General features: G+C 46.2%; 1 protein-coding gene across 1 annotated transcript in view; it reads right to left on the bottom strand.

The window, feature by feature from the left end:
* LOC129842021 (rho GTPase-activating protein 42) overlaps positions 1-22,842 on the bottom strand; it is a 197,385-nt gene that overhangs the window by 55,984 nt on the left and 118,559 nt on the right. Inside the window, exons 5-9 of the mRNA XM_055910395.1 lie at positions 16,478-16,579; positions 15,454-15,564; positions 15,218-15,322; positions 1,840-1,969; positions 177-277 (exon numbers count right to left, since the gene is read on the bottom strand). Coding sequence (XP_055766370.1) covers positions 177-277; positions 1,840-1,969; positions 15,218-15,322; positions 15,454-15,564; positions 16,478-16,579 — 549 coding nt within the window. The remainder of the gene's footprint in view (positions 1-176; positions 278-1,839; positions 1,970-15,217; positions 15,323-15,453; positions 15,565-16,477; positions 16,580-22,842) is intronic.

The raw sequence follows: 22,842 nt of genomic DNA, 5'->3' as shown, positions 1-22,842 counted from the left end.
TTTTTACCTGGTCAGCTCTAGTTTCTACCCTAGAACTAGGGCCCAGAGTATTTCCTGGTCAGCTCTAGTTTATAGTCTAGAACTACGGCCCAGAGTATTTCCTGGTCAGGAAACACTCCGGACACTAACACTATAATGTTTATAGATCCAGTAGATGCCTGTGTACTACACTATACCTGTTTGCCAGCTGATTTGGTTTCAAAGTTGGTCATGGTGAAGGCTTTGCTGCTCTTCTCATACGTACAGTAGTGTCGCGTCCACGTGCATCCCAGCGGCCCTGAAACAGAGAGAAGGAACAACGCAGCCGTGATTGGCCATGAAAGACCAACAAATACATTTAAAAAGGCACCTATTCCCTATATAGTGCACTACTTTTGACCAGGGCCTGTAGGGCTCTGTAGTGCACTATATAGGGAATAGGCTGCATTTTGGGAACGAAACAACAACAACAGAGCGAAGACATGATTGCTTCCTGAAACCACAATGTTCTGGAAAGACTTCTGAAATTAAATCCCTAATTAAGATAAAACAACATGTTGTTCATCTGAGATAAAGTTTCCAGTATTCAGGGTATTTCCTCCAGGTCAAGTTAGAGAGCACATCAGATGAGGAAATATAATGAGTCAGAGTTACGTTCTCAGAGTTTGGTTCTCAGAGTCAGAGTTACGTTCTCAGAGTTTGGTTCTCAGAGTTAGAGTTACGTTCTCAGAGTTTGGTTCTCAGAGTCAGAGTTACGTTCTCAGAGTTTGGTTCTCAGAGTTAGAGTTACGTTCTCAGAGTTTGGTTCTCAGAGTCAGAGTTACGTTCTCAGAGTTTGGTTCTCAGAGTCAGAGTTACGTTCTCAGAGTTAGAGTTACGTTCTCAGAGTTTGGTTCTCAGAGTCAGAGTTACTTTCTCAGAGTTTGGTTCTCAGAGTCAGAGTTACGTTCTCGGAGTCAGAGTTACGTTGTCAGAGTTTGGTTCTCAGAGTCAGAGTTACGTTCTCAGAGTTTGGTTCTCAGAGTCAGAGTTACGTTCTCGGAGTCAGAGTTATGTTCTCAGAGTTTGGTTCTCAGAGTCAGAGTTACTTTCTCAGAGTCAGAGTTACTTTCTCAGAGTCAGAGTTTTAGGGGTCTGGGGTTAGGAGTTAGAGGTTTAGGGGTCTGGGATTAGGAGTTAGAGATTTGGGGGTCTGTGATTAGGAGTTAGAGGTTTAGGGGTCTGGGATTAGGAGTTAGAGGTTTAGGGGTCTGGGATTAGGAGTTAGAGGTTTAGGGGTCTGGGATTAGGAGTTAGAGGTTTAGGGGTCTGGGATTAGGAGTTAGAGGTTTAGGGGTCTGGGATTAGGAGTTAGAGGTTTAGGGGTCTGGGATTAGGAGTTAGAGGTTTAAGGGTCTGGGATTAGGAGTTAGAGGTTTAGGGGTCTGGGATTAGGAGTTAGAGGTTTAGGGGTCTGGGATTAGGAGTTAGAGGTTTAGGGGTCTGGGATTAGGAGTTAGAGGTTTAGGGGTCTGGGATTAGGAGTTAGAGGTTTAGGGGTCTGGGATTAGGAGTTAGAGGTTTAGGGGTCTGGGATTAGGAGTTAGAGGTTTAAGGGTCTGGGATTAGGAGTTAGAGGTTTAGGGGTCTGGGATTAGGAGTTAGAGGTTTAGGGGTCTGGGATTAGGAGTTAGAGGTTTAGGGGTCTGGGATTAGGAGTTAGAGGTTTAGGGGTCTGGGATTAGGAGTTAGAGGTTTAGGGGTCTGGGATTAGGAGTTAGAGGTTTAAGGGTCTGGGATTAGGAGTTAGAGGTTTAGGGGTCTGGGATTAGGAGTTAGAGGTTTAGGGGTCTGGGATTAGGAGTTAGAGGTTAGACTCACGTTTCTCCTGGACGTAGAGGAAACCCTCCATGGTCCACTGCCCTGGAGGTTTGTAGTCCTGATCAGCGGATCTGATTCTCTTCATCAGTTTCTCTACTTCCTGCTTCGTACTCACAAAGTTGTTCCTTGTCTGTATGTACACACACACACACACACACACACACACACGCACACGCACACACACACACGCACACACACACACACACACACACAAACACACAGATCAAAAGATAAAGATCGGCGCAAAACCAGCTTCCTTGTATCAAAGAAAGAGCATGCATCATAACGGGCAACAGGCTGCAGATACGATCATTAAAGCTGTTGTGTCGCTATCAAACACAATAACATCAACACCGATACGCCATACATTATAAAAACATGTTTCTGGTGACCCACTGGGACACCCTGAGGAAAAATATACATCATTAAAAGATATCATAAGATGTTGATAGACATACAACGATACTCCATGGTGGCAGATGAAGAAAAGGCCCAGTTGAAGATATATTTCACTGAGCAAGTCAACATGACACACTGTTGTGTGCTTCCAAAATGGCCCCCATATTCCCTACAGAGCCGCCTCTGTCCAAAATGGCCCCCATATTCTCTACAGAGCCGTCTCTGTCCAAAATGGCCCCCATATTCCCTACAGAGCCGTCTCTGTCCAAAATGGCCCCCATATCCCCTACAGAGCCGTCTCTGTCCAAAATGGCCCCCATATTCCCTACAGAGACGTCTCTGTCCAAAATGGCCCCCATATTCCCTACAGAGACGTCTCTGTCCAAAATGGCCCCCATATTCCCTACAGAGCCGTCTCTGTCCAAAATGGCCCCCATATTCTCTACAGAGCCGTCTCTGTCCAAAATGGCCCCCATATTCCCTACAGAGACGTCTCTGTCCAAAATGGCCCCCATATTCCCTACAGAGACGTCTCTGTCAAAAATGGCCCCCATATTCTCTACAGAGCCGTCTCTGTCCAAAATGGCCCCCATATTCCCTATAGAGCCGTCTCTGTCCAAAATGGCCCCCATATTCTCTACAGAGCCGCCTCTGTCCAAAATGGCCCCCATATTCCCTACAGAGACGTCTCTGTCCAAAAAGGCCCCCATATTCCCTACAGAGCCGTCTCTGTCTAAATGTAGCACACTATATGTGGAATAACGGGCCTTTTCACATTTACTCACAGCCTCAGTCTTAAGAGAGAACAAGATCCAGTCTGCTGTGGTTTCAACCTGAACAAGATCCAGTCTGCTGTGGTTTCAACCAGAACAAGATCCAGTCTGCTGTGGTTTCACTACCTGAACAAGATCCAGTCTGCTGTGGTTTCACTACCTGAACAAGATCCAGTCTGCTGTGGTTTCATTATCTGAACAAGATCCAGTCTGCTGTGGTTTCATTATCTGAACAAGATCCAGTCTGCTGTGGTTTCAACCTGAACAAGATCCAGTCTGCTGTGGTTTCACTACCTGAACAAGACCCAGTCTGCTGTGGTTTTAACCTGAACAAGATCCAGTCTGCTGTGGTTTCACTACCTGAACAAGATCCAGTCTGCTGTGGTTTCACTACCTGAACAAGATCCAGTCTGCTGTGGTTTCAACCTGAACAAGATCCAGTCTGCTGTGGTTTCAACCTGAACAAGATCCAGTCTGCTGTGGTTTTAACCTGAACAAGATCCAGTCTGCTGTGGTTTCACTACCTGAACAAGATCCAGTCTGCTGTGGTTTCACTACCTGAACAAGATCCAGTCTGCTGTGGTTTCACTACCTGAACAAGATCCAGTCTGCTGTGGTTTCACTACCTGAACAAGATCCAGTCTGCTGTGGTTTCAACCTGAACAAGATCCAGTCTGCTGTGGTTTCACTACCTGAACAAGATCCAGTCTGCTGTGGTTTCAACCTGAACAAGATCCAGTCTGCTGTGGTTTCAACCTGAACAAGATCCAGTCTGCTGTGGTTTCACTACCTGAACAAGATCCAGTCTGCTGTGGTTTCACTACCTGAACAAGATCCAGTCTGCTGTGGTTTCATTATCTGAACAAGATCCAGTCTGCTGTGGTTTCATTATCTGAACAAGATCCAGTCTGCTGTGGTTTCAACCTGAACAAGATCCAGTCTGCTGTGGTTTCACTACCTGAACAAGACCCAGTCTGCTGTGGTTTTAACCTGAACAAGATCCAGTCTGCTGTGGTTTCACTACCTGAACAAGATCCAGTCTGCTGTGGTTTCACTACCTGAACAAGATCCAGTCTGCTGTGGTTTCAACCTGAACAAGATCCAGTCTGCTGTGGTTTCAACCTGAACAAGATCCAGTCTGCTGTGGTTTTAACCTGAACAAGATCCAGTCTGCTGTGGTTTCACTACCTGAACAAGATCCAGTCTGCTGTGGTTTCACTACCTGAACAAGATCCAGTCTGCTGTGGTTTCACTACCTGAACAAGATCCAGTCTGCTGTGGTTTCACTACCTGAACAAGATCCAGTCTGCTGTGGTTTCAACCTGAACAAGATCCAGTCCGCTGTGGTTTCACTACCTGAACAAGATCCAGTCTGCTGTGGTTTCACTACCTGAACAAGATCCAGTCTGCTGTGGTTTCAACCTGAACAAGATCCAGTCTGCTGTGGTTTCACTACCTGAACAAGATCCAGTCTGCTGTGGTTTTAACCTGAACAAGATCCAGTCTGCTGTGGTTTCAACCTGAACAAGATCCAGTCTGCTGTGGGTTTAACCTGAACAAGATCCAGTCTGCTGTGGTTTCAACCTGAACAAGATCCAGTCTGCTGTGGTTTTAACCTGAACAAGATCCAGTCTGCTGTGGGTTTAACCTGAACAAGATCCAGTCTGCTGTGGTTTTAACCTGAACAAGATCCAGTCTGCTGTGGTTTCACTACCTGAACAAGATCCAGTCTGCTGTGGTTTCACTACCTGAACAAGATCCAGTCTGCTGTGGTTTCACTACCTGAACAAGATCCAGTCTGCTGTGGTTTCACTACCTGAACAAGACCCAGTCTGCTGTGGTTTCACTTCCTGAACAAGATCCAGTCTGCTGTGGTTTCACTACCTGAACAAGATCCAGTCTGCTGTGGTTTTAACCTGAACAAGATCCAGTCTGCTGTGGTTTCACTACCTGAACAAGATCCAGTCTGCTGTGGTTTCACTACCTGAACAAGATCCAGTCTGCTGTGGTTTTAACCTGAACAAGATCCAGTCTGCTGTGGTTTCACTACCTGAACAAGATCCAGTCTGCTGTGGTTTCAACCTGAACAAGATCCAGTCTGCTGTGGTATTAACCTGAACAAGATCCAGTCTGCTGTGGTTTCAACCTGAACAAGATCCAGTCTGCTGTGGTTTCAACCTGAACAAGATCCAGTCTGCTGTGGTTTCACTACCTGAACAAGATCCAGTCTGCTGTGGTTTCAATACCTGAACAAGATCCAGTCTGCTGTGGTTTCATTATCTGAACAAGATCCAGTCTGCTGTGGTTTCATTATCTGAACAAGATCCAGTCTGCTGTGGTTTCACTACCTGAACAAGATCCAGTCTGCTGTGGTTTCACTACCTGAACAAGATCCAGTCTGCTGTGGTTTCACTACCTGAACAAGATCCAGTCTGCTGTGGTTTCATTATCTGAACAAGATCCAGTCTGCTGTGGTTTTAACCTGAACAAGATCCAGTCTGCTGTGGTTTCACTACCTGAACAAGATCCAGTCTGCTGTGGTTTCACTACCTGAACAAGATCCAGTCTGCTGTGGTTTCACTACCTGAACAAGATCCAGTCTGCTGTGGTTTCACTACCTGAACAAGATCCAGTCTGCTGTGGTTTTAACCTGAACAAGATCCAGTCTGCTGTGGTTTCACTACCTGAACAAGATCCAGTCTGCTGTGGTTTCACTACCTGAACAAGATCCAGTCTGCTGTGGTTTCACTACCTGAACAAGATCCAGTCTGCTGTGGTTTCAACCTGAACAAGATCCAGTCTGCTGTGGTTTTAACCTGAACAAGATCCAGTCTGCTGTGGTTTTAACCTGAACAAGATCCAGTCTGCTGTGGTTTCACTACCTGAACAAGATCCAGTCTGCTGTGGTTTCACTACCTGAACAAGATCCAGTCTGCTGTGGTTTCACTACCTGAACAAGATCCAGTCTGCTGTGGTTTCAACCTGAACAAGATCCAGTCTGCTGTGGTTTTACTACCTGAACAAGATCCAGTCTGCTGTTCTTTCACTACCTGAACAAGATCCAGTCTGCTGTGGTTTCAACCTGAACAAGATCCAGTCTGCTGTGGTTTCACTACCTGAACAAGATCCAGTCTGCTGTGGTTTTAACCTGAACAAGATCCAGTCTGCTGTGGTTTCAACCTGAACAAGATCCAGTCTGCTGTGGGTTTAACCTGAACAAGATCCAGTCTGCTGTGGTTTCAACCTGAACAAGATCCAGTCTGCTGTGGTTTTAACCTGAACAAGATCCAGTCTGCTGTGGGTTTAACCTGAACAAGATCCAGTCTGCTGTGGTTTTAACCTGAACAAGATCCAGTCTGCTGTGGTTTCACTACCTGAACAAGATCCAGTCTGCTGTGGTTTCACTACCTGAACAAGATCCAGTCTGCTGTGGTTTCACTACCTGAACAAGATCCAGTCTGCTGTGGTTTCACTACCTGAACAAGACCCAGTCTGCTGTGGTTTCACTTCCTGAACAAGATCCAGTCTGCTGTGGTTTCACTACCTGAACAAGATCCAGTCTGCTGTGGTTTTAACCTGAACAAGATCCAGTCTGCTGTGGTTTCACTACCTGAACAAGATCCAGTCTGCTGTGGTTTCACTACCTGAACAAGATCCAGTCTGCTGTGGTTTTAACCTGAACAAGATCCAGTCTGCTGTGGTTTCACTACCTGAACAAGATCCAGTCTGCTGTGGTTTCAACCTGAACAAGATCCAGTCTGCTGTGGTATTAACCTGAACAAGATCCAGTCTGCTGTGGTTTCAACCTGAACAAGATCCAGTCTGCTGTGGTTTTAACCTGAACAAGATCCAGTCTGCAGTGGTTTCACTACCTGAACAAGATCCAGTCTGCTGTGGTTTCAACCTGAACAAGATCCAGTCTGCTGTGGTTTCACTACCTGAACAAGATCCAGTCTGCTGTGGGTTTAACCTGAACAAGATCCAGTCTGCTGTGGTTTTAACCAGAACAAGATCCAGTCTGCTGTGGTTTTAACCAGAACAAGATCCAGTCTGCTGTGGTTTCACTACCTGAACAAGATCCAGTCTGCTGTGGTTTTAACCAGAACAAGATCCAGTCTGCTGTGGTTTTAACCAGAACAAGATCCAGTCTGCTGTGGTTTTAACCAGAACAAGATCCAGTCTGCTGTGGTTTCACTACCTGAACAAGATCCAGTCTGCTGTGGTTTCACTACCTGAACAAGATCCAGTCTGCTGTGGTTTCACTACCTGAACAAGATCCAGTCTGCTGTGGTTTCAACCTGAACAAGATCCAGTCTGCTGTGGTTTCACTACCTGAACAAGATCCAGTCTGCTGTGGTTTCACTACCTGAACAAGATCCAGTCTGCTGTGGTTTCAACCTGAACAAGATCCAGTCTGCTGTGGTTTCACTACCTGAACAAGATCCAGTCTGCTGTGGTTTTAACCTGAACAAGATCCAGTCTGCTGTGGTTTCAACCTGAACAAGATCCAGTCTGCTGTGGGTTTAACCTGAACAAGATCCAGTCTGCTGTGGTTTCAACCTGAACAAGATCCAGTCTGCTGTGGTTTTAACCTGAACAAGATCCAGTCTGCTGTGGGTTTAACCTGAACAAGATCCAGTCTGCTGTGGTTTTAACCTGAACAAGATCCAGTCTGCTGTGGTTTCACTACCTGAACAAGATCCAGTCTGCTGTGGTTTCACTACCTGAACAAGATCCAGTCTGCTGTGGTTTCACTACCTGAACAAGATCCAGTCTGCTGTGGTTTCACTACCTGAACAAGACCCAGTCTGCTGTGGTTTCACTTCCTGAACAAGATCCAGTCTGCTGTGGTTTCACTACCTGAACAAGATCCAGTCTGCTGTGGTTTTAACCTGAACAAGATCCAGTCTGCTGTGGTTTCACTACCTGAACAAGATCCAGTCTGCTGTGGTTTCACTACCTGAACAAGATCCAGTCTGCTGTGGTTTTAACCTGAACAAGATCCAGTCTGCTGTGGTTTCACTACCTGAACAAGATCCCGTCTGCTGTGGTTTCAACCTGAACAAGATCCAGTCTGCTGTGGTATTAACCTGAACAAGATCCAGTCTGCTGTGGTTTCAACCTGAACAAGATCCAGTCTGCTGTGGTTTTAACCTGAACAAGATCCAGTCTGCAGTGGTTTCACTACCTGAACAAGATCCAGTCTGCTGTGGTTTCAACCTGAACAAGATCCAGTCTGCTGTGGTTTCACTACCTGAACAAGATCCAGTCTGCTGTGGGTTTAACCTGAACAAGATCCAGTCTGCTGTGGTTTTAACCAGAACAAGATCCAGTCTGCTGTGGTTTTAACCAGAACAAGATCCAGTCTGCTGTGGTTTCACTACCTGAACAAGATCCAGTCTGCTGTGGTTTCACTACCTGAACAAGATCCAGTCTGCTGTGGTTTCACTACCTGAACAAGATCCAGCCTGCTGGCGTTTCACTACCTGAACAAGATCCAGCCTGCTGGCGTTTCACTACCTGAACAAGATCCAGTCTGCTGTGGAAACTCCTGAAACGCATGGGCTACAGCACCCAAAGAGACACATCAATATTTCTCCAGTCAATATATTCTGGAATTAAGTACACCATACATTTTCATTTTGCTGTGGGATCTTGTGCTTTAGTGGGCCTGAGTGGGCTACACAACCCCTCGGGTGTTAAGAGTTAAAACATATGAAAACTGTAGATTGAAGCTGGAGCTACTGCGTTGGGCTCAAACTTTAGACAATTCATTTAACTATCGTTGCCATACATAAACTACAGCTCAGTGTTGACACCATAGTGCCATCACAAAGTTCATCACTAAGCTAAGGACTCTGGGACTTAACACCTATTGCAACTGAACCCTGGACTTCCTGACGGGCCGCTCCCAGGTGGTAAGGGTAGGTAACAACACATCTGCCACGCTGATCCTCAACACAGGGCCCCCTCAGGGGTGCGTGATCAGTCCCCACCTGTACTCCCTGTTCACTCATGACTGCGTGGCCAACCACGACTCCAACACCATCATTACATTTGCCAACGACACAACAGTGGTAGGCCTGATCACCGACAACGATGAGACAGCCTATAGGGAGGAGGTCAGAGACCTGGCTGTGTGGTGCCAGAATAACAACCTCTCCCTCAACGTGAGTAAGACAAAGGAGACGATTGTGGACTACAGGAAAAAGAGGACCGAGCACACCCCATTCTCATCGACGGGGCTGCAGTGGAGTGGGTTGAGAGTTTCAAGTTCCTTGATGTCCACATCACCAACAAACTATCATGGTCCAAACACACCAAAACAGTCGTGAAGAGGGCACGCAACACCTTTTCCCCTCAGGAGACAGAAAAGATTTGTCATGTGTCCTCAGATCCTCAAAAAGTTCTACAGCTGCACCTTCGAGAGCATCCTCACCGGTTGCATCACCACCTGGTTTGGCAACTGCTCGGCATCTGACCGTAAGGCGCTACAGAGGGTAGTGCGTACGGCCCAGTACATCACTGGGGCCAAGCTTCCTGCTATCCAGAACCTAGGCGGTGTCAGAGGAAGGCCCTACAAATTGTCAAAGACTCCAGCCACCCTAGTCATAGACTGTTCTCTCTGCTACCACACAGCAAACGGTACCGGAGCTCCAAGTCTTGGACCAAAATGCAACTTAACAGATTCTACCACCAAGCCATAAGACTGCTGAACAATTAATCATATGGCCACCCAGACTATTTACATTGACCCCCCCCATTGTTTTAACACTGCTGCTACTCGCTGTTTATTATCTATGCATAGTCACTTTACTTCCACCTACATGTACAAATTACCTCGACTATCCTGTACCTCCGCACATTGACTCTGTACCAGTACCCCCTGTATATAGCCTCCACATTGACTCGGTACCGGTACCCCCTGTATATAGCCTCCACATTGACTCGGTACCGTACCACCTGTATATAGCCTCCACATTGACTCTGTACCGGTACCCCCTGTATATAGCCTCCACATTGACTCTGTACCAGTACCCCCTGTATATAGCCTCCACATTGACTCTGTACCAGTACCCCCTGTATATAGCCTCCACATTGACTCTGTACCGTAATACCCTGTATATAGCCTCCACATTGACTCGGTACCGTACCCCCTGTATATAGCCTCCACATTGACTCTTTACCGGTACCCCCTGTATATAGACTCCACATTGACTCTGTACCGTAACACCCTGTATATAGCCTCCACATTGACTCTGTGCCGGTACCCCATGTATATAGCCTCCACATTGACTCTGTACCGTAACACCCTGTATATAGCCTCCACATTGACTCTGTACCAGTACCCCCTGTATATAGCCTCCACATTGACTCTGTGCCGGTACCCCCTGTATATAGCCTCCACATTGACTCTGTACCAGTACCCCCTGTATATAGCCTCCACATTGACTCTGTACCGGTACCCCCTGTATATAGCCTCCACATTGACTCTGTACCGGTACCCCCTGTATATAGCCTCCACATTGACTCTGTACCAGTACCCCCTGTATATAGCCTCCACATTGACTCTGTACCGGTACCCCCTGTATATAGCCTCCACATTGACTCTGTACCGTAATACCCTGTATATAGCCTCCACATTGACTCTGTACTGTAACACCCTGTATATAGCCTCCACATTGACTCTGTACCGTAACACCCTGTATATAGCCTCCACATTGACTCTGTACCGGTACCCCCTGTATATAACCTCCACATTGACTCTGTACCGGTACCCCCTGTATATAGCCTCCACATTGACTCTGTACCGGTACCCCCTGTATATAGCCTCCACATTGACTCTGTACCAGTACCCCCTGTATATAGCCTCCACATTTACTCTGTACCGTAACACCCTGTATATAGCCTCCACATTGACTCTGTGCCGGTACCCCCTGTATATAGCCTCCACATTGACTCTGTACCGGTACCCCCTGTTTATAGCCTCCACATTGACTCTGTACCGGTACCCCCTGTATATAGCCTCCACATTGACTCTGTACCGGTACCCCCTGTATATAGCCTCCACATTGACTCTGTACCAGTACCCCCTGTATATAGACTCCACATTGACTCTGTACCGGTACCCCCTGTATATAGCCTCCACACTGACTCTGTACCGGTACCCCCTGTATGTAGCCTCCACATTGACTCTGTACCGGTACCCCCTGTGTATAGCCTCCACATTGACTCTGTACCGGTACCCCCTGTGTATAGCCTCCACATTGACTCTGTACCGGTACCCCCTGTATATAGCCTCCACATTGACTCTGTACCAGTACCCCCTGTATATAGACTCCACATTGACTCTGTACCAGTACCCCCTGTATATAGCCTCCACACTGACTCTGTACCGGTACCCCCTGTATATAGCCTCCACATTGACTCTGTACCGTAACACCCTGTATATAGCCTCCACATTGACTCTGTACCGGTACCCCCTGTATATAGCCTCCGCATTGACTCTTTACCGGTACCCCCTGTATATAGACTCCACATTGACTCTGTACCGTAACACCCTGTATATAGCCTCCACATTGACTCTGTGCCGGTACCCCATGTATATAGACTCCACATTGACTCTGTACCGGTACCCCCTGTATATAGCCTCCACATTGACTCGGTACCGTACCACCTGTATATAGCCTCCACATTGACTCGGCACTGTACCCCCTGTATATAGCCTCCACATTGACTCTGTACCGGTACCCCCCTGTATATAGCCTCCACATTGACTCTGTACCAGTACCCCCTGTATATAGCCTCCACATTGACTCGGTACCGTACCCCCTGTATATAGCCTCCACATTGAATCTGTACCGTAACACCCTGTATATAGCCTCCACATTGACTCTGTGCCGGTACCCCATGTATATAGCCTCCACATTGACTCTGTACCGTAACACCCTGTATATAGCCTCCACATTGACTCTGTACCAGTACCCCCTGTATATAGCCTCCACATTGACTCTGTACCGGTACCCCCTGTATATAGCCTCCACATTGACTCTGTACCGGTACCCCCTGTATATAGCCTCCACATTGACTCTGTACCGTAATACCCTGTATATAGCCTCCACATTGACTCGGTACCGTACCCCCTGTATATAGCCTCCACATTGACTCTTTACCGGTACCCCCTGTATATAAACTCCACATTGACTCTGTACCGTAACACCCTGTATATAGCCTCCACATTGACTCTGTGCCGGTACCCCATGTATATAGCCTCCACATTGACTCTGTACCGTAACACCCTGTATATAGCCTCCACATTGACTCTGTACCAGTACCCCCTGTATATAGCCTCCACATTGACTCTGTGCCGGTACCCCCTGTATATAGCCTCCACATTGACTCTGTACCAGTACCCCCTGTATATAGCCTCCACATTGACTCTGTACCGGTACCCCCTGTATATAGCCTCCACATTGACTCTGTACCGGTACCCCCTGTATATAGCCTCCACATTGACTCTGTACCAGTACCCCCTGTATATAGCCTCCACATTGACTCTGTACCGGTACCCCCTGTATATAGCCTCCACATTGACTCTGTACCGTAATACCCTGTATATAGCCTCCACATTGACTCTGTACTGTAACACCCTGTATATAGCCTCCACATTGACTCTGTACCGTAACACCCTGTATATAGCCTCCACATTGACTCTGTACCGGTACCCCCTGTATATAACCTCCACATTGACTCTGTACCGGTACCCCCTGTATATAGCCTCCACATTGACTCTGTACCGGTACCCCCTGTATATAGCCTCCACATTGACTCTGTACCAGTACCCCCTGTATATAGCCTCCACATTGACTCTGTACCGTAACACCCTGTATATAGCCTCCACATTGACTCTGTGCCGGTACCCCCTGTATATAGCCTCCACATTGACTCTGTACCAGTACCCCCTGTATATAGCCTCCACATTGACTCTGTACCGGTACCCCCTGTATATAGCCTCCACATTGACTCTGTACCGGTACCCCCTGTATATAGCCTCCACATTGACTCTGTGCCGGTACCCCCTGTATATAGCCTCCACATTGACTCTGTACCAGTACCCCTTGTATATAGACTCCAAATTGACTCTGTACCGGTACCCCCTGTATATAGCCTCCACACTGACTCTTTACCGGTACCCCCTGTATATAGCCTCCACATTGACTCTGTACCGGTACCCCCTGTATATAGCCTCCACATTGACTCTGTACCAGTACCCCCTGTATATAGACTCCACATTGACTCTGTACCGGTACCCCCTGTATATAGCCTCCACACTGACTCTGTACCGGTACCCCCTGTATATAGCCTCCACATTGACTCTGTACCGGTACCCCCTGTGTATAGCCTCCACATTGACTCTGTACCGGTACCCCCTGTGTATAGCCTCCACATTGACTCTGTACCGGTACCCCCTGTATATAGCCTCCACATTGACTCTGTACCAGTACCCCCTGTATATAGCCTCCACATTGACTCTGTACCGTAACACCCTGTATATAGCCTCCACATTGACTCTGTGCCGGTACCCCCTGTATATAGCCTCCACATTGACTCTGTACCAGTACCCCCTGTATATAGCCTCCACATTGACTCTGTACCGGTACCCCCTGTATATAGCCTCCACATTGACTCTGTACCGGTACCCCCTGTATATAGCCTCCACATTGACTCTGTGCCGGTACCCCCTGTATATAGCCTCCACATTGACTCTGTACCAGTACCCCCTGTATATAGACTCCACATTGACTCTGTACCGGTACCCCCTGTATATAGCCTCCACACTGACTCTGTACCGGTACCCCCTGTATATAGCCTCCACATTGACTCTGTACCGGTACCCCCTGTATATAGCCTCCACATTGACTCTGTACCAGTACCCCCTGTATATAGCCTCCACATTGACTCTGTACCGGTACCCCCTGTATATAGCCTCCACACTGACTCTGTACCGGTACCCCCTGTATATAGCCTCCACATTGACTCTGTACCGGTACCCCCTGTGTATAGCCTCCACATTGACTCTGTACCGGTACCCCCTGTGTATAGCCTCCACATTGACTCTGTACCGGTACCCCCTGTATATAGCCTCCACATTGACTCTGTACCAGTACCCCCTGTATATAGACTCCACATTGACTCTGTACCGGTACCCCCTGTGTATAGCCTCCACATTGACTCTGTACCGGTACCCCCTGTGTATAGCCTCCACATTGACTCTGTACCGGTACCCCCTGTATATAGCCTCCACATTGACTCTGTACCAGTACCCCCTGTATATAGCCTCCACATTGACTCTGTACCGGTACCCCCTGTATATAGCCTCCACATTGACTCTGTACCGGTACCCCCTGTATATAGCCTCCACATTGACTCTGTACCGGTACCCCCTGTATATAGCCTCCACATTGACTCTGTACCGGTACCCCTGTATATAGCCTCCACATTGACTCTGTACTGGTACCCCCTGTATATAGCCTCCACATTGACTCTGTACCGGTACCCCCTGTATATAGCCTCCACATTGACTCTGTACCGGTACCCCCTGTATATAGCCTCCACATTGACTCTGTACCGGTACCCCCTGTATATAGCCTCCACACTGACTCTGTACCGGTACCCCCTGTATATAGCCTCCACATTGACTCTGTACTGGTACCCCCTGTATATAGCCTCCACATTGACTCTGTACCGGTACCCCCTGTATATAGCCTCCACATTGACTCTGTACCGGTACCCCCTGTATATAGCCTCCACATTGACTCTGTACCGGTACCCCCTGTGTATAGCCTCCACATTGACTCTGTACCGGTACCCCCTGTATATAGCCTCTGAATTTTTATTTTATTTTGTTACTTTTTCTTTTTTCTTTTTTTACTTTAGTTTATTTAGTAAATATTTTCTTAACTCTATTTCTTGAACTGCATTGTTGGTTAAGGGCTTGTAAGTAAGTCACAGTAAGGTGTTGTATTCGGTGCATGTGACAAATACAATAGATTTTATTTGATAGTAGTTAGAGGAGTTGGTGGACAATCAGAAGGGTTAGTTAAAGCAGATCAGGGACCAGGCTACTTAGTAAAGACTACAGGTCTGATCTGGGACCAGGCTACTTAGTAAAGACTACAGGTCTGATCTGGGACCAGGATACTTACGTTCTGCAGGTTGAACTGGAGCTGTTGTTTGTAAGGCTCAAACTCGTGAGCGAGCTCGTATCCTTCGTGGTAGAACGTGAACAGACCCTGCAGGAAGGCCAGCAGCTGAGAGAGAGAGACAAGAACATGAAATCCTAACTAATGTACGGCTGTATAAACTTTAACATTTAGCGGGGTTGCCTGACTCCCAAACGGAATACTTTGCTCCCGAGCGGAATACTAAAACGTTTACTCACCGGTTCCACGAACTCGAACTTCTTCTTTTCCTGGACCTCCTGGATCTTGAAGACATACTCCAGGGAGGCGTCATAGAAGACCTGTCTCTCTTTGTCAATCTGTGTGTCTGCCTGGGGGTTAACAAACAACGGGTTAACTTCAGGACAAAGGGAAAGGTAGTGTGTGTGTGTGTGTGTGTGTGTGTGTGTGTGTGTGTGTGTGTGTGTGTGTGTGTGTGTGTGTGTGTGTGTGTGTGTGTGTGTGTGTGTGTGTGTGTGTCCGTCTGTGTGTGTGTGAATGTGTGTGTGTGTGTGTGTGTCCGTCTGTGTGTGTGTGTCCGTCTGTGTGTGTGTGAATGTGTGTGTGTGTGTGTGTCCGTCTGTGTGTGTGTGTGTGTGTGTGTGTGTGTGTGTGTGTGTGTGTGTGTGTGTGTCTGTCTGTGTGTGTGTGAATGTGTGTGTGTGTGTGTGTGTGTGTCCGTCTGTGTGTGTGTGTGTGTGTGTGTCCGTCTGTGTGTGTGTGTGAATGTGTGTGTGTGTGTGTGTATCCGTCTGTGTGTGTGTGTGTGTGTTTCTATGTGTGTGTGTCCGTCTGTGTGTGTGTGTGTGTCTGTGTCCGTCTGTGTGTGTGTGTGTGTGTGTCTGTGTCCGTCTGTGTGTGTGTGAATGTGTGTGTGTGCGTGTGAATATGTGTGTGTGTGTGTGTGTGTGTGTGTGTGCGTGCGTGCGTGCGTACGTGTGTGTGTGTGTCTGTGTACTGTGGAGACTATTTGAGAAAGGGTTAATGGCTATCCGGTTGAGAGAGTACCCCTCTCCGTGTGTTTGTCTGTGAAGGTACTGTTTCACCAGCAGGATAAACAGTGTTGGCATTGACATAGTGCAGTTGACCTTAGAAAAGCCGTGTTGCCTATATAGTGCACTACTTTTAACTAGGGCCATTTAGGACACAACCCATCCATTCATCACAAAGGCCTGTCCAGTTGCTTGAAGCAGATATAACATGTGCTCCTAGTTAGGAACTTGATGTCTTGTAACTGAGACTTACCTCTTGTAAGAACGGCTCTTTCTTCCTGGAAGACAAGGCAAGATGCTTCTCTAGAACGGTGTAGTATTTCTCTGTCTCCTTGTCAAACTTCTTCTTCCCTTCCTGAGAAAGACAAAAGACCAAAACATAGGTAGAAACTCTTCAACACATGGTGTAACGTGATATATACAGGCAGTCTCTTGACAAACATTACTGCAGCTATGTCCCAATTATCTCTCCTTCTTCTCAAACTTAGTCCTTGTTTACTTCCATTTACTGATTTGAAAGGAAATGACTGGTATTAAAGATACGGTGGAAACTCCCTCTAGCCCAGGATGGGCAACTTTACAGAAAAACTGTACTTATCATGTGGCTCGCGGGTCTGCTACCCACAGCCATACCCACACATGCAGTCAGAAATGGCACTAGCCTTTTGGCGGCCCTATGCAGTCAGAGTTGGCCCTAGCCTTTTGACGGCCCTAGCCTTTTGGCGGCCCTATGCAGTCAGAGCTGACCCTAGCCTTATGGGGGCCCTATGCAGTCAGAGCTGGCCCTGGCCTTATGGGGGCCCTATGCAGTCAGAGCTGGCCCTAGCCTTATGGGGGCCCTATGCAGTCAGAGTTGGCCCTAGCCTTTTGGGGGCCCTATGCAGTCAGAGCTGGCCCTAGCCTTATGGGGGCCCTATGCAGTCAGAGCTGGTTCTAGCCTTATGGGGGCCCTATGCAGTCAGAGTTGGCCCTAGCCTTTTGACGGCCCTAGCCTTTTGACGGCCCTAGCCTTTTGACGGCCCTATGCAGTCAGAAATGGCACTAGCCTTTTGACGGCCCTATGCAGTCAGAGTTGGCCCTAGCCTTATGGGGGCCCTATGCAGTCAGAGTTGGCCCTAGCCTTTTGGGGGCCCTATGCAGTCAGAGCTGGCCCTAGCCTTTTGACGGCCCTATGCAGTCAGAGTTGGCCCTAGCCTTTTGACGGCCCTAGCCTTTTGGGGGCCCTATGCAGTCAGAGCTGGCACTAGCCTTTTGGCGGCACTAGCCTTTTGACGGCCCTATGCAGTCAGAGCTGGCACTAGCCTTATGGGGGCCCTATGCAGTCAGAGCTGGCACTAGCCTTTTGGCGGCCCTATGCAGTCAGAGTTGGCCCTAGCCTTTTGACGGCCCTAGCCTTTTGGTGGCCCTATGCAGTCAGAGCTGGCCCTAGTCTTTTGGTGGCCCTATGCAGTCAGAGCTGGCCCTAGTCTTTTGGGGGCCCTATGCAGTCAGAGTTGGCCCTAGTCTTTTGGGGGCCCTATGCAGTCAGAGCTGGCCCTAGCCTTTTAGGGGCGTTATGCAGTCAGAGCTGGCCCTTGCCTTTTAGGGGCCCTATGCAGTCAGAGCTGGCCCTTGCCTTTTAGGGGCCCTATGCAGTCAGAGCTGGCCCTAGCCTTTTAGGGGCCCTATGCAGTCAGAGCTGGCCCTAGCCTTTTAGGGGCCCTATGCAGTCAGAGCTGGCCCTAGCCTTTTAGGGGCCCTATGCAGTCAGAGCTGGCCCTTGCCTTTTAGGGGCCCTATGCAGTCAGAGCTGGCCCTAGCCTTTTAGGGGCCCTAAGCTACACCCACCTCTCGAGCAAAACATTTCAGCAGAACTTGTCTTGACAGCGGAGAGATTTTTTTTTTTTTTTTGAGTTACAGGAAATGTTGCAGTTTTAAAGCAAGTTTGCTTCAATTCTTTCCATTTTGCCATAATTCTACTCATTTTGCCATGGGGAGAATAAATATTTGCAGTTTTTAATATGATATCTGAGTGACTAACAAAATCATTGGGGGCCCCCCGGTCAGTAATTCGACAATGATTACTACAAGTTTATTTAACTGGCCGGCTAAATCATGTTGGTTGACACGGACTATATTAGTGGCTGTCAGTGGTTGACAGAACAACAACACAACTTCTGATGCACAAACAAGTTTCCAAATTGCACCTTGTGTATTCTAACTCTCAACAGGAAATTGAGACGGTTTGAGTAAAAAATAAATCTCTCAACTACCAACGCTGCTGCTACTCTGTTTACTATCCATAATACCTCAACTACCAACACTGCTGCTACTCTGTTTACTATCCATAATACCTCAACTACCAACACTGCTGCTACTCTATTTATTACCCATAATACCTCAACTACCAACACTGCTGCTACTCTGTTTACTATCTATCCATAATACCTCAACTACCAACACTGCTGCTACTCTGTTTACTATCTATAATACCTCAACTACCAACACTGCTGCTACTCTGTTTACTATCCATAATATCTCAACTACCACCACTGCTGCTACTCTGTTTACTATCTATCTATAATACCTCAACTACCAACACTGCTACTACTCTGTTTACTATCTATCCATAATACCTCAACTACCAACACTGCTGCTACTCTGTTTACTATCCATAATACCTCAACTACCAACACTGCTGCTACTCTGTTATCTATCCATAATACCTCAACTACCATCACTGCTACTACTCTGTTATCTATCCATAATACCTCAACTACCAACACTGCTGCTACTCTGTTTACTATCTATCGATAATACCTCAACTACCATCACTGCTGCTACTCTGTTTACTATCTATCCATAATACCTCAACTACCATCACTGCTGCTACTCTGTTTACTATCTATCCATAATACCTCAACTACCATCACTGCTGCTACTCTGTTTACTATCTATCCATAATACCTCAACTACCATCACTGCTGCTACTCTGTTTACTATCTATCTATAATACCTCAACTACCAACACTGCTACTACTCTGTTATCTATCCATAATACCTCAACTACCAACACTGCTGCTACTCTGTTTACTATCTATCCATAATACCTCAACTACCATCACTGCTGCTACTCTGTTATCTATCCATAATACCTCAACTACCAACCCTGCTGCTACTCTGTTATCTATCCATAATACCTCAACTACCAACACTGCTGCTACTCTGTTTATTATCCATAATACCTCAACTACCAACACTGCTGCTACTCTGTTTACTATCTATCCATAATACCTCAACTACCAACACTGCTACTACTCTGTTTACTATCTATCCATAATACCTCAACTACCAACACTGCTGCTACTCTGTTTACTATCCATAATACCTCAACTACCAACACTGCTGCTACTCTGTTTACTATCCGTAATACCTCAACTACCATCACTGCTGCTACTCTGTTAATTATCTATCCATAATACCTCAACTACCAACACTGCTGCTACTCTGTTTATTACCCATAATACCTCAACTACCAACACTGCTGCTACTCTGTTTACTATCTATCTATAATACCTCAACTACCAACACTGCTGCTACTCTGTTTACTATCTATCCATAATACCTCAACTACCAACACTGCTGCTACTCTGTTTACTATCTATCCATAATACCTCAACTACCAACACTGCTGCTACTCTGTTTGTTATCTATCTATAATACCTCAACTACCAACACTGCTGCTACTCTGTTTGTTATCTATCTATAATACCTCAACTACCAACACTGCTGCTACTCTGTTTACTATCTATCCATAATACCTCAACTACCAACACTGCTGCTACTCTGTTTACTATCTATCCATAATACCTCAACTACCAACACTGCTGCTACTCTGTTTACTATCTATCCATAATACCTCAACTACCAACACTGCTGCTACTCTGTTTGTTATCTATCTATAATACCTCAACTACCATCCCTGCTGCTACTCTGTTTACTATCCGTAATACCTCAACTACCAACACTGCTGCTACTCTGTTTACTATCTATAATACCTCAACTACCAACACTGCTGCTACTCTGTTTACTATCTATAATACCTCAACTACCAACGCTGCTGCTACTCTGTTTACTATCCATAATACCTCAACTACCAACACTGCTGCTACTCTGTTTACTATCTATCTATAATACCTCAACTACCAATACTGCTGCTACTCTGTTTATTACCCATAATACCTCAACTACCAACACTGCTGCTACTCTGTTTACTATCTATAATACCTCAACTACCAACACTGCTGCTACTCTGTTTACTATCTATCTATAATACCTCAACTACCAACACTGCTGCTACTCTGTTTACTATCCATAATACCTCAACTACCAACACTGCTGCTACTCTGTTTACTATCCGTAATACCTCAACTACCATCACTGCTGCTACTCTGTTAATTATCTATCCATAATACCTCAACTACCAACACTGCTGCTACTCTGTTTATTACCCATAATACCTCAACTACCAACACTGCTGCTACTCTGTTTACTATCTATCTATAATACCTCAACTACCAACACTGCTGCTACTCTGTTTACTATCTATCCATAATACCTCAACTACCAACACTGCTGCTACTCTGTTTACTATCTATCCATAATACCTCAACTACCAACACTGCTGCTACTCTGTTTGTTATCTATCTATAATACCTCAACTACCAACACTGCTGCTACTCTGTTTGTTATCTATCTATAATACCTCAACTACCAACACTGCTGCTACTCTGTTTACTATCTATCCATAATACCTCAACTACCAACACTGCTGCTACTCTGTTTACTATCTATCCATAATACCTCAACTACCAACACTGCTGCTACTCTGTTTACTATCTATCCATAATACCTCAACTACCAACACTGCTGCTACTCTGTTTGTTATCTATCTATAATACCTCAACTACCATCCCTGCTGCTACTCTGTTTACTATCCGTAATACCTCAACTACCAACACTGCTGCTACTCTGTTTACTATCTATAATACCTCAACTACCAACACTGCTGCTACTCTGTTTACTATCTATAATACCTCAACTACCAACGCTGCTGCTACTCTGTTTACTATCCATAATACCTCAACTACCAACACTGCTGCTACTCTGTTTACTATCTATCTATAATACCTCAACTACCAATACTGCTGCTACTCTGTTTATTACCCATAATACCTCAACTACCAACACTGCTGCTACTCTGTTTACTATCTATAATACCTCAACTACCAACACTGCTGCTACTCTGTTTACTATCTATCTATAATACCTCAACTACCAACACTGCTGCTACTCTGTTATCTATCCATAATACCTCAACTACCAACACTGCTGCTACTCTGTTATCTATCTATAATACCTCAACTACCAACACTGCTGCTACTCTGTTTACTATCTATAATACCTCAACTACCAACACTGCTGCTACTCTGTTTACTATCTATCTATAATACCTCAACTACCAACACTGCTGCTACTCTGTTTACTATACATTTACATTTTTTTTTTTACATTTTAGTCATTTAGCAGACGCTCTTATCCAGAGCGACTTACAGTAGAGTGCATACATTTTATTACATTTTTTACATTTCATTACATTTTACATACTGAGACAAGGATATCCCTACCGGCCAAACCCTCCCTAACCCGGACGACGCTATACCAATTGTGCGTCGCCCCACGGACCTCCCGGTTGCGGCCGGCTGCGACAGAGCCTGGGCGCGAACCCAGAGATTCTGGTGGCGCAGCTAGCACTGCGATACAGTGCCCTAGACCACTGCGCCACCCGGTGCTATCCATAATACCTCAACCCTATCCATAATACCTCAACTACCAACACTGCTGCTACTCTGTTTACTATCTATCCATAATACCTCAACTAGCAACACTGCTGCTACTTTGTTTATTACCCATAATACCTCAACTACCAACACTGCTGCTACTCTGTTTATTATCCATAATACCTCAACTACCAACACTGCTGCTACTTTGTTTATTACCCATAATACCTCAACTGACAACACTGCTGCTACTCTGTTTGTTATCTATCCATAATACCTCAACTACCAACACTGCTGCTACTCTGTTTACTATCTATCCATAATACCTCAACTACCAACACTGCTGCTACTCTGTTATCTATCTATAATACCTCAACTACCAACACTGCTGCTACTCTGTTATCTATCCATAATACCTCAACTACCAACACTGCTACTACTCTGTTATCTATCCATAATACCTCAACTACCATCACTGCTGCTACTCTGTTATCTATCCATAATACCTCAACTACCATCACTGCTGCTACTCTGTTTACTATCTATCCATAATACCTCAACTACCAACACTGCTGCTACTCTGTTATCTATCCATAATACCTCAACTACCAACAATGCTGCTAATCTGTTAATTATCTATACATAATACCTCAACTACCAACACTGCTGCTACTCTGTTTACTATCTATTCATAATACCTCAACTACCATCACTGCTGCTACTCTGTTATCTATCTATAATACCTCAACTACCAACACTGCTGCTACTCTGTTTACTATCTATCCATAATACCTCAACT

Source organism: Salvelinus fontinalis, unplaced genomic scaffold (assembly GCF_029448725.1).
Source record: "Salvelinus fontinalis isolate EN_2023a unplaced genomic scaffold, ASM2944872v1 scaffold_0006, whole genome shotgun sequence".
Lineage (NCBI taxonomy): Eukaryota > Metazoa > Chordata > Actinopteri > Salmoniformes > Salmonidae > Salvelinus > Salvelinus fontinalis.
This window is presented reverse-complemented; position numbering and strand designations above follow the sequence as displayed.